This window comes from Grampus griseus (assembly GCF_964374135.1).
Source record: "Grampus griseus genome assembly, chromosome: X".
Lineage (NCBI taxonomy): Eukaryota > Metazoa > Chordata > Mammalia > Artiodactyla > Delphinidae > Grampus > Grampus griseus.
This window is the reverse complement of record NC_138999.1, coordinates 116,307,404-116,320,755: the sequence shown is the minus strand read 5'-3', so window position 1 is coordinate 116,320,755 and position 13,352 is coordinate 116,307,404. Positions and strand designations below refer to the sequence as shown.

The window sequence follows — 13,352 nt, the reverse complement described above, 5'->3', positions numbered from 1 at the left end:
TAATTGAATGTGAGCTGAGGCTCCGCGTTTCCCTCCGGCATCTTCACTGAGAAATCAAATACATTCTCCACTGAAGGACACTGCACGCAAAGAAACAAAACTAAACTTGGCTAATTTTCTGCTGTTTACTCAGAATTCGAGCTGTGTGTAATGGCTTTGTCTTTTCATAGGACTCTCTGGATGTCTGCATCAGTGGGGTTGCTGCTTCAGAATATAAGCTCTTATGGAACAGGGGTTTCCTCCGCCCGGTAATTCACTCATTGCAGCCCTGCATGCCTTGGGATGTATAATAAATAGTTCTCCATGAGGAGGATCCTAGGGTTATAAATAGGCAGTCCAACGGGCTGCGGTGGGGCGGTCTTAAGTGCTTTGCTGGATTGTGAAGACAGCCAGCGTCAGCCCAGCCGCAACCTGCCAGCTTACACCGTTCAGAGCTTGAGTAAGCCAAACGACGTGAAGCCAGTCCCGTGGCTCACTTGGCTTGGGTCAGTCACGTTGACAAACACCGAAGCACCCGGTTGCAATTCAAAGACTCCTCCCAAGTGAATGGATTGCTGCCCGCACGGTTTGGAGGAACTGTGGGTATTTGCAGCTCTCAGTAAGATTCTCTCCGATCCACCTGGGGACTTTAGGCAGAGGCTGGCTATGAATGGAGCTTGACTCGAAGTTTCCCGATTGGAACAGAAGGTGACTTGGGCGTAGATGTAATAGAGTCCTTGTCTTTTCACGGCCAGCTGTTTCCCGTTTTCGAGGGTTACCAAGTTGGTGCTTAGGGTGTAGTATCCTTTGGGGGCCCACTGGAGAACTGTAATGGAGAGGGGAAAAAACCGTGGTCAGGTGGAGCGTACATGATTCAGATTCTAACAGACAATATGGTTTCGTGTTGGATACTGGCTTCACATAGGAGTGGAAGTTTGGGTCGTCAGGGATTCTGAAAGACCCATCCAGCCCTCAGTCTATGGAGGAGCCACGGCTGACCGATCAGCATGGGTTGCACAGTCAGACGGAGCTGGGTTCCCATCCAGGCCTTATTTAAGCTTGGGCAAGTCAATCTCCCTGAGCCTCTCAGTTCCTTACCTGTAACACGGGGCTCATATTACAGCCTATTTCAGAGACATGTGAAGATTAACTCAAGTAACAGAGCACAGTGAGTTTCCTTCTCCCCTTGAGAGCTCTTAAAGCCAGTTTGCCCTTGAACTTAAAAGAATGTGAATGACTTAGAAATCCCAGGTCATAAATCACGCCTTCCAAAATACTCAAAGTCCTTGCTAATACTAACTCGTATCTCGCTTTCCTTGAATTTTCCAAAGTCGAAGACTTGCCGATCTCTCTTGCTCAGCTCAGCACAGAGAAAAGACCCCATTTCTTCCTACCTGATCATGCTCTTGCAAACCCGATCCGCCTCCCACAGCAGGGACTAAAATTAGGCAAGGAAGTATGAAAATAAACCTGTCATTTCACTGTGTGTTTTGATCTCCCATTGTAGTGGGCGCCACCAACTTGAAAGTGCCTGTATTCTTGTGGCTAAGCCGAAGTACCCACCAACAATGTGCCATTTTTCTCGCCTGAGATGTTGACTGGGTTCAAAGTAGTGTGTGCAGCCGATTTCAAATCTCAGCCCCCACAGACAGCTAGACTGCCGGGGGTGGAGGGTGGGGAGAAGTGAAAGTATCGATGCATTTGCTTCCTTGGGCTTTTATTTGAGCTCCTATCTGGTGCTCTTAGGCCTATCAGGGTGCAAGACCCCAGCTGCTAAGACTCATCCTTTAGTAATTAGGAAAGGCATCCTGCAATGCCTGACATTTCTTGGGCCTCCAGACCACTCTAGAAATGCTTCATTATGATGTTTTCGCTTTTGGACCATCTGATTGAGAAAACACGGGCAGGTTCCCTATCTTTGAGTCCACAAAGTTTATCTTTGTAAGTCCTTACCTAATTTTCATCCTTGCTGTGAGATGTAGGGCAAGTTTGGAGCAGCGTGACCAAGTAGATCTGAGAGGCTTGTGGGGTAAGAAATGTGACTTTCTTCTCACCTGATCCCCTGCAGACATACTGTGATGCGGACTGTAAACCATGCTAGGACCAACAGTCATCATGGGCCTTTCGGCAGAATATGTGAGCATTGTGAAATGTATGCAAGGCGAGCTATTCTTCTAGGAGGTGTCTCTGTTGCTGGCATCCATCCAATCTGGATGAGACTGTATCATGTGGATGACCACCCTGGACATACCAGATATGGTTGTGATATTCTCCCATAAGTGTATTTTATGAGAAAGGGGTACTTGGCAGAATTATTAAATATTGTGGGGTAAGTGTTATCAAAAAGGGCTTTATGTTGCTCTTCTGACAGCTAAACTGCAGTGAAGTAGCTAAGGAATGACACCTTACGTTTCTATAGCGCTTGACAGAATAACTTTCTTCTATATTAGCTGATTTGATGCTCAGAGTCACCCTGTGAAGTGAGACAGGAAACTGCTGCGAAGGTAAAGGGACTTGCCCAAGGTCACCCAGCAAGTGGTAGTCATGCTTCTTAAATCTCAGTGTTCAACAACTTTCTATCCAGTGCTCGTTACTCCTGTACCATGATCCAGGATAACTACGTATGCATTATGCCCACTGAGAAGCCCAAGCCACCTCCAGGATGAGGTCCTATCTCCTTTCCTCTCTCTCTCTGTGTCTCTCTCTATATCTCTGTCTCTCTCTGACACACATGCACGCACACACACGCGCGCACACACACACACACACACACTGCTTAGAACTCCGCTCCAGAGCGCTGTGTTAAAGTTTTCAAAGACTGCTCTGATGCTCTTGGCCTGCATTTATGTAGACAGGGGATTTTATGCTAGTGTGCATGTTTCCATCCATTTATCAGATGTGCCATATTGTCCATCACCAGCTATCGTGAGGTACAGATTTGGGGGAAAAAAATCTAAGGGCTAGAATCATGGCAGAACGTATACGGAAAGAAAATCATTGAGAGTTGAAAAGATTACAGTATGTCGTCTGCTGTTACTTCATTGGAAAATCTAACATCCTGGCATCTATTGATCTTTGCAGAATGATTTTACCCTTAATTTCCCTGAGGTTGGCCCCAGTGAAGCTGGGGCTAATCATACAGGGATTGGCAGATGGCAGGAAATACCCCTTGAGGCCCATTTGCATATAGTGAAGAGGGGTTAGGACGAGGGATGCTCCCAGTTAGCAGGTCACTACGTGCCATCTCTTCCGTGTTATCAGAATAATGGTCCCTCCACCCAGTAATTCATCATTTAGAATCAGCCACAGAGCAAGAACCTAATGAGAACATCGGGATTGCTTCCCACCTCCTTTTGTCCCTTCAAGTCCCATCTGTGCATTTGAGCCTACTTTGAAGACAAGGGCAAGTGCACGAGGCATGTCTGGGTAGCTTTGTAAATTGGCCCCCGGAGGAAGACGGGAGCCTAATTGTTAGGCTGCCTTGCTTTAGCCTCCTGGCCTTCCCCCTCGGGTGGCTGATGCTCAGATGCTTCGGACTTACCAGATGCTGTTTTACTACTGGCCTCACTGATGACATGTGCTGCGATCTGAGGATCCTGATCACCTGAGATGAAACCAAAGACCAACTGTCAGGCCAAAGAAACACAAAACTGGCCACAGAACGATTTGGTCTAGTTCTGCAGCTGGGTCACAGAGACTGTACTTAAATAGGTTATGTGAAAGGAAGGATAAGATGGCCTTGAAATCCCTCGAAACCAGAGGGAAATGTTGGTTTCTAAAATCTGAACAACTGAGTCGGCTCTTTACACCGAGCCCATTCTTCCAATCGTCATTCAGTACTTGACTCCGCTTTACATAGACTGACACAGGCTAAAGAAAATGATCTTCATTAAACACATTTTGAATCTTGATTTTAAGAACAACTCCCATCCATTGGTCATCTTAGTGGGCCCAGAGGTCGTGTCTGCACACTTAGCTAGTAAAATGCTTATGGTGTCTGATTTGGTCAAGCACTGGCCACAGTGTTATATCTACCTCTAATTGTTGCTCGTGTAAAAGGTTTGCTCCTTAATTACACATACTGAATCTCCTAAGTGCAGACATGGTGTGGAAGTTGGTTTGGTTTTTTTTTCCAGTAATGAGCCTGGAGCTGGACACTTTGTAGGTGTCCTATGAATAACGAGTCAAGCTGCATGACCTAAGTGACCAGCTTTGTTAAGTGTATCATTTTCCCAAAGACTGCTAGGCAGCACCCACATGAACTGTTTCCTCAAATTTCACAGCAATTAACAGACAACATGGTACCACTCAACATATTTACAGTCATTCTGAAAGCAACGCCTTCATGGAAATCAGGTGACCCTTTGCATCCAAACCAATGGTTAAAGCAAGCTCTTTGCCTCAGAAAACAGTATCTGTATCTCTGTATGTATGTATGTATTTCTTTGTGTGTATTGAATTTACTCAAGCCATACCATCTTTTACGCTGACTTTGTGCTATAGCAGTTTATCTAACAACACCCATCTACCAACACTCCATTTTCCCCATACTCAGCTGCTTGGGTCACTCCAGGCATTATTGTATTTGGTTTGGGGTGCTACATTCTAAAAAGAACAGAGAAAGTTAGTGTGTCCAGAAAAGGACCTAAACGAGGACAAGAAAAAGCCTGGAAAGGGTCATAGGAGAAACAGTGGGAGACACTGAGAAGGTTTACCCTGGAGAAGAAAAGGCTCAGGGGCCATGACTGTTGTTTTCAACATATGGACAGCTGCTGTGTAGAAGAGGAATTATATACTTTCTTTAGTATGGCTCCAAAGAGCAGAACTCGATTCAGTTAGTGGAGATTATAAGAACAAATGTCAACTCCAGAGGAGAAAAGCCTTCTCTCGGGTATAGAGTAATCTTATTATTATAATTATTAGGGCTTTTCAGAGATGGCCCAGGCTGCTTTATGAGCTAGAAGGTGTCTAGGCATGTTTGATCAGACAGTCAATGGTCAGTGCTGTTGTGAAGGAGATTCGTGATCCGGGGATGGTGCAGGATTTGAGAACCGTCAAGGTCCCTTCCAACCCTGGGATGTTTGAGATGCTCTGACCTCAAGAACAGGGCAAAGAACAGCGCTGTCACACTGAATCACTCCTGGGTCTCCGAGGCTCCCCTGGCCGTGTTTCCCCATGAAAAAACTGTTCTCGTTGAGTGATGAATGACACCGCTACCAAATGCTGACCGTCTTGTCATCTTATCCTCTGTAGGCGGTACTAGGCTGTTTGGTTGCTTTGATTAAGGTGTTGAAAATAATGTGATTTCTTCATACTTGGTATCGTCAGCACTAAAGGAACACAGGCTTCACTATAAATATGTCCATACAACTCCTTTCTAAATCACAGGCACCAGAGAAGGTATTGATGTGGCAATTGTGTTCCTGTTTTATTTCCAGGGCTACAGGTTCCCTGATCCAACACTGGGTTGTTCAGTATGATCGGCCTAAAGCTTCCTTTTAGTTTTTAAGTATTTATAGAAATGGTAAAGAGCAACCTACCTTTGTGCATTTCAAAGTTTTTTTCTTTCTTCTTCACTTCTTTGCTTTGCATTATACCCTAAAATAAGAATCATGGCAAAAGGTCATTTTGACAGGAACCCTGGCGGGGGCTTTGGAGGGAGGTTTCATTCATTTGGCACCTGCCATTACTCTGTTGCCTGTTTCTGGTGAAGATTATCATATAGACTCAGGTCCTGTCATTAATTCCATCCTACCGATTAGGAGCCCATGGCTTTGACAGATGAGCTGACAGCCCAGAAAGCCCAGGGGTGAACCTGGAAACAGAATCTGGGCTTTATTATCTTCCAGTGCTCTCTCCAGACCAATGACTGCCATCCTGACCCCTCCTATGACCCCAACCTCCCTGGCTTTGACGAGTAAAATAATGCTGAATGGGGAGCAGATTCTACCCTGGGAACTGGTATATAGAATATTATTAACATAAACCATGGTATGTATCTATTAGAATAAAACTGGTCTGAAATCTCTTAGGAAATGGAAATAGTAAGTTTGACCTTGGGAAGAAATCCCAGACTATGAAAAGATCCTCAGACTTTAAAAAAAAATTTTGTTGTCCCTGTCAATGGGCTGAAGAGATTCTCTTGTTGCTGGTTGCCTTGTGTGGCCCGTTCTTACTTAGAATCATCAGCGCGTATAGGAAACTCAGGTAATCTCCCAATGCGGCTGATGTTCCATTCCAAGCCAAACGCAGCACTTCTTAAGGGGTTTCTTCTCATTAGCAACTGCAGGAAGGCTAGAGGCACTTAAAGAAGCTATAGCAGAGAGTACCATCTACACAGACTGGAAGGTAATAAAGGCTGCTGTTGCCGTTTTAAAGATTTAAAGATACTGAATAAAAGGCACGGTGGGCTTAACGGGCAGGCATGAGGTCACCCAAGGAATCTGAGGTTGAAGCCGACAGTAGAAACTGAGATCACGTTCCGAGGCTGGGCTTAACGCTGTACTCTGAGCACAGATAAGGAAGGCAATAGTATTTTCACGTCTTCTGATAATCAAAGTCCTGTGTGCCTTCCAGTTCCTGGAATCAATTTTCTACAGCGCCCTTCCTTTTCGTTCCTCCCCAATAAGGTATTAGTGTTGTTACTGCTGAGGGGTTCCTTGTACGCTCGGCTTGAGCGCTAGATGTGAGGGTGTAAGTCATGGAGCCTAACCGGGGGCCCGCGCCTCAAAACTCTCACGGGGCCCAGAGCTTCAACTTCCCACTTGAGCTGAAGTGTGGCAGTGTGAAAGTGCTGCAACAGGAAAGTGTTTGTGAGATAACAAGCAAACAAATGAATATTTCGTGTCTTTTCAAAAGATGGAGTGTGGTGATCGAGGGTGAGATACTTTTAGGCTAGGTGGTTGCATTGGTGTCAGGGCTTGGCCAACATGAAAATGTAAAGTCAGCAAAGTTTGCCCTTTATGCACCCGGCCTTGCCTTCCTGTGAACTCTGCCCCAGCCACACTCCCCAGAGCCTTTTTACCCCTCTTGCTTCACTCCCCACCTCAACTGAAAGACTTTTGAAAGTTGACTTTCAGAAAATCTGGAATTAGTTATTTCTCTCTTAGTGGGAACTCCATGTGGCAGGGTTGGATAGCTTGACCTTTAACTCGAAAAGGAGATGCTTTGACCTTATCAAAGACACCTCGGGCATTGGCGAGCAGACAATCATGGGACTGATCATTCTAGCAGGGAGCTGGGGGGAGGGAGAAAGTTTTAATGTGTAATTATACTATTTAAAATGCCGCCTTCATCTACTCTAACATCAGCCCCGAATCCCATCTTCCACCCAGAGTGACAGCTTGGTGCGACCTGCCTCAAGAAATAATGAGTTCCCCGTCACTAGAGGTGTTCAAACAGAGATTGAGTGACCTCTGGGTAGCGGCTGTGGGGAGAAGAAGCAGCTCTGGGTTGATAATTGGATCTGATGATTTCGAAGACCCCTTCCTGTGATTCAGGCCTTGGGTTGTTCTGGACCAATCAGACTGTGACCCAGAAAGAAAGGCTGCTAACATTAGCTAAGAATATAAATAATCCAGTTTGGGGGTTATTTTGTAGTTGGCCTGTTGGGTTAAAAAAAAAAGTCCAAAATATTGTTTTAGAATGAGAAGTTTCGGGGAATAGATATTGGAACGGGGGTCAATCGTTGGAACAGGACTGGGGAGCTGGAGTACTTTGTGTCTGATTGTCGTGCGCATCGTTGGCGCAGATGACGTTGACTCGGACTCCACCCCGCAGCACTGGAGGCAAGGGGCTTCCTCTGTTGCACGGAAGGAGCCCTGGCGGACATGCCTGAGAAGGTCTGCCTTTCCAGAGTATGAAACTTGGGAGCTGTCACTTTTTTCATGCAAGCATAAGCAAAGAGGCCAAACTGACTTTCTTCCTTACTTTTGTCCTGGGTAGCTGATTTGGGAAGCTTTACATATCCAACCTGAAATACAGCCATGAGGAATTGGCAGTACAAATGTAAAACTCTCAGTAAGAAAGAGGGAGGGAGGGAAGACACCAACAGCCACTCTCACTGCCTTTGCGGGTAACTGAAGTCTGATCACATAATTACAGGATGTCAGAGCTGGTAGTGCCCTGGCAGATCATCTCAGCCCTCTCATTGGATAGATGAGAAAAATGAGGCCCAGAGAGGTGAAGTCATTTGCTCAAGGTCACACAGCCCGGCACATTAAATATGCTACTTGGATTATTAAGCGTTGTTCTCAAAGTGGCTTTATTCCCATTTAAATTTGCAACACCTTCCAATACCCTGTAATACTGGCCAGAAGCCTTGAAGAACTAGAGAAACTCAAATCGTTTTCAGGCCTTGCAAATAAAGAGTTAGGAGTCTTTCTCTAAAACATAGATTAGTGTAAAGAACCTAAAAGCCAGCAAGAGATTTGAGCTTCATTCAGATCCCCGTAGGTGACCCAGGAATAAGCTTTCGGAGTCCTCACTACTGGATTAAAAATGACACACCGGGGACAGTACAGGAGGACAGGAATAAGCTCAGAACTAAGCTCTCAGGTCCTTCACTCCCAGGTTAATTACATATTATCCACATGTGAGAGCTAACTCCTGTTGGTTTCTCCAGATACCCACCCATCTGGCACAGCGCCGCCCTCAGCCTGGATGCGGCCTCCTAGTCACGACCCCCAAGTCCCCGGAGGGCCCAAGGTATCTGACTCAGTGTTCTGAGGGGGAAACAGGCAGAAAGGCTTCTTGCTGTTCTTCTTCTGGAGAAAGAGCTCCTAGACCCCTTGTCTACAGCGATGGAATTAATGTTGTGGGCATGTCCTCAGTAAACGGTCTAGAAACTCTTGCTTTAGGTACCTATCATAGGCCACTGCAGTTACTTCATGCTGGGCACCAGTCTGTTGGGCTAGAAGGCTTCAGACTTTCTGCCTCAGGTCTTGATTGGCCCTAGAGGGGACTGACTCCATGAGCAGGTGGTATGATACAGGGTCTGGTTCGAGCGGTACTGAGACAGTCCATCGCCAATGGCCCACACCTCTCCTCACAGTAAAAGGAAAAGATTTCACTTACATGGCACCTGAAATCCCATCATGAGAGAAGCGTTCCTTCATATGTTAGAGTCTATCAGTGTTCAGAAGTCCCCACCGCCCCCAGTAAAGGCAAACCCTTAACCTGTGGCCTGACAACGCTGCAGTGGCCAATGGTTATCGCTTCTCTGGGAAATGGGGACCAGACCCTGGGTCCACAGTGGGAAGGCATCAAGGTTTGGATGGAAAGATAAGAAAATGCAAAAAACAAACTTGGTAGACTTCATCCTTTCCCCTGAGGCATCTGCATGTCTGAGCTCATGTGCATGTGTGAATGTGCCCATGAGAGTGTGTATCTTCCCCAGAGAGAGTCACTTTTGTTCTTCTTAAGGGCATTCCTTTCGACGAGCACACTTCCAACTTTCCTTTCCCTTTTAACCGTGGGATTTTGGCTTCATTTCTGTTTTTTTGATACACATACCCATATATACATGTATGTACATATGATGGCGATATGCATCTATAGTATATATATAACACATGTTTAAATTTTACATGGTCACGTTTTAGTGTCCCAACCTAGCAGGTTTTCTCAACCAAAACTTTTCAGTGACACTTTTCCCAACAACTGAGGTCCTTACCGTGACCAGGTCTTCAAACCGGCTTCGAATTTCCTCACAGTTCAGTAATGATAAGGACCCCTCTCCTTTGCTGCAACGCTGTATCGTTTTCATGAACACAAAATCTTCATGAAGATTCCTTTCATCTTCTATCTATTTATGAAATAACAGGGACATGAGACATTGTACTTCTGTCTGCCTCTACAATCACTTCATGGCCTCAACGACGTGAGGAGGACTTTGCAGATATAAACGGGGCATAATAACAAGTTAGTATACTGGATTACTGATATCTGGTATTAGCAGTTTAAAAACTCTACAAAAGCCAGCAAAGAAAATGTCATGTGGTCTGCAATGCTAGGTAGAAATCACAGCTATTCTAATGAAATTTCATCACAAAGGGTACTTTTTCCCGTGTATTGTAGCAGCAACATTCTCTAATGGTCATATTTCCCATTGCTTCAGTAATGATTGGTCATTATAAACACAGTCTATAAAATAGTTTTCTGCTGAGCTAATTTGCCCACTTAGTTTTAGTGTTTGTGTTGCAGTGCTCTGGTGAAGGTAATTTGCAATGTGTGTCAATAACTTGAGTTCTAATTACATCTCTCTCTTTTTAAGTTTAGTATTTGCAGAAAACATTTTCATTTTTAAAGAAATCATCTTTCATTCCCAAAGGTAATGAGATATTTTATTTTCCAATGTCTTAGAATAAGTAAATAGATGGAATTCACTTGTTTAATCAACTAATTCTGTGCTATTTTCTTATATTCAGATTACATTTTTAGATTCAAAACAAGATCCAGCTAGCCGGTGGCTTTCACTGTCATTAAGAGAACACCCAAGTGCCAGGGTAAACTTGAATCTACCCAGGTCAGTATTTCCCCTAGAGGCTAGGCTTATGTCCAGGCATTTGATTGGCAGAGCCCAGCAGACCAAACACAAACAAACAAACAAGCAGACCCAGACCCCTGCTCTTTTCTCAGCAGTGAAACCTGAAATCTGGGTAACCCAAGAATTGCCTCAATTGTTCCAGCTCCACCTTCTCCCAATAGGTAACCTCCTGGTCTTAATTCAAGATTGGCATCCCGATAATGGCCACTCGCACATCCCTGAGAAAACGCAGTCTTCAGATGCTGTGCATCCACAATTCCCACATCTAGACCTTTAGGAACAGCCAAGTAATGGACCAAATTTCTCCTTTTCATCTATGATTGGGATTTTTTCAACACAGCCAATAATGCTTATGAGTGGAGGTGGGTAAACGCATGGAAACAGGATAAATCCTAATGGTTATTTTTCTTAAGAATGCAGAACGACCTGCTAACTTCCTCCACTCTTTTGTTCTGTATGTCCAACCGTTTGAGAACGTAAAACATCTCAGCGGGAAACTGAGCAGCTTGCAACTACAATCAGCATTTGAAGAATTATACAGAGAACGCCACTTTCAGGGACTTACCCATGTCTATGCTAACCTGAAACTATGCATTTTCAGCTCAGATTGATGCTTTCCTTGTCTAGTTGGAGATTTAGAAGAAAAACAGTTGTCTCCATCAGAAAAAAAAATAGTTTACTTTTTAAGCAAAACCTTAGCAAATCATTATAGCTCATGCCTACATAGTGCTTATTTTGTGCCTGGCTCTGGTCTTAGCTTGAATTTAATCTATGAGGTGGGTACCATTAACATCCCCATTTCTCAAATGTGGAAACTGAGGCATAGAAATGGCAAATAACTTGCCTGGGATCACAGAACTAGTAGGGGACCGAGTCAATATTTGAACCCAGCAGTCTGACTCCAGAGCCAAGGTTCTTGACCAGAGAAAAGAGTAGAACATCTCACTAACTAGCCCACAACCACTGCGCCACAAGACCACTTATCTATTTGGGTTCTTACCATTGTCCATCATTTGGGTAGAACTAAAACCAACCAACCCACACATCTATAAGAACCCCAAATTTAGTTAATAAAGGCCTACGGTTCATCTTACCTTGTCCAATCTTCTGTGAAGATACACAGCAAAAAGCGCTGACCCAATCATCTGGGTGATAAGAAAAACAGTCAGTAAATACATAAAAATTTTCATACTGACGGGTGGTCCAGTGGCCACAGAGCGGGGAGAAGGTTGGCTGTACGTTTCGATCATGCTGCGTTCGAGTTGAAATGATGTCTTCTGACCGAGAAGGTGGCAGAGGCAGCATGAGAAGACTGTCAAAGTGGCCACCTTACTCAGGATTAGTTAAGAGCGCACAATCGTCGCAGCCCACACTTCCTGGAAAATGTGCTTCGCAGTCTTCTCTCCCGGCAAAAAAAGTTACGTAAAGGTTTTTTTTTCTATTTTTTTTTTTACCTACCCATATCATTCACTTCCAGGCTTTCCCTTTCGTTAGTAAAGAAGAAACAAGTTTCTTCTTCCATACATTCATTCTTGCCTTGAAATGTCATAGACTTCTTAACAGACAATGGCAGTACTTTCCTATCGCTGTCTAACGTTTGGGGTTCACCAGTTTCAAGGAAAGAGCCAAATGAATCCACCAGCAATAGAATTATTTCAATTTCAATCTTACTAATATAAATCGGGAACCTGGTAGATGGGGAAAGAAAGAAACATCAACAAAAGCTTGGATCGATTTTGCGACTGGCTTCCCACTGGCTAACTGCTTGTTAACATTTCTTTCATCTTTAAACCCAACGAAGTCCCGGCGGCTTTTCGAGGCAAGTCTACATGGCATAAAGCAAAGAGGAGTGCTGACAATTAGTAAAGAAAATTTAGCTGGAAAGATAATTCAAGAAAAATACCCTTTTCCAAGGCCAAGAGAAGTAGCGTCTTGGGGTAATTCAGGCCAAAACTCTGGGATTGAAGTTAAAGTAGGAATATTAGCTTGATTTAGCCAAGTTGTCTGTCTACACTGTTCCAGTCCATCAGATAACTGTTGATGCCAATGTATCTGTTTGGACTAGGGAAAATAGGCTGCAGTTAAGAGACCTGAATTCTAGCCCTTGGTGTACCAATTGCTGTGGACCTCGAGCCTATCACTCTCCCTCTGCAGATCTCAGTTTCCTCATTTCCAAATGGGCAGTTGTACCCACCTTGCTTATCCTCTAGGTTGTTATGAAATCCTATGTGCATGAAAGATGCTTGAAAGCTGTTAAGATATAGAGAAACACTCTCACCTTGGGTTTTATGCTATTTGTTTAGCCTATGATAACGAGTTTTCCAAATAATTGCCAAGTCCTTACATACTAGCAAAAAACAAATGAACAACATCAAAAACACCCAGCGTCTTGACAACGAATTGAATCATTGAAGTGTGTAGAATTACGCGTTTCTGAATGGCTTTTGATGGTCTTATCAGATGGCCTTCGAAATAAAAGTAGCTGTGGAAATCCCTACCCCACATCCCAACCTGGTCTAGAAACCATGATAAGATTGCTTTGGTGATTCCTATAAGATTGTTTTGAGACACAAATAGGAAATGTAACAAACTCCTCTGATAGGCATGCTATCTGCATAGTTACCACCTGCTGTCTTCCCCTCCCACGCCCCAGCATCCTGTCCTGGGCGCAGATCTCACTACATCTGCCAAGTAGGTGGCTTCAATGCATGTGATAAACTTTGATCAGTCAAGTCAGAGGCTTCAGTTCTTAGACAAGGAACCTTAGTTCCACTAAAGGAAAATTATCACAAGAACTAAAAGGGGCTCGAGGACTTCTCCAGGAGCA

General features: G+C 44.4%; 1 protein-coding gene across 1 annotated transcript; it reads right to left on the bottom strand.

Annotated features, from left to right (window-relative positions):
- Positions 1-428: 428 nt before the first annotated feature.
- CD40LG (CD40 ligand) lies at positions 429-11,775 on the bottom strand (the record flags this gene model as incomplete). The annotated part of the gene is made up of 5 exons (XM_082681166.1): positions 429-805; positions 3,521-3,583; positions 5,520-5,577; positions 9,653-9,784; positions 11,620-11,775. The coding sequence occupies 5 exons, from the start codon at positions 11,773-11,775 to the stop codon at positions 429-431; spliced, it is 786 nt and encodes a 261-aa protein (XP_082537292.1).
- Between the last annotated feature and the right edge of the window lie 1,577 nt (positions 11,776-13,352).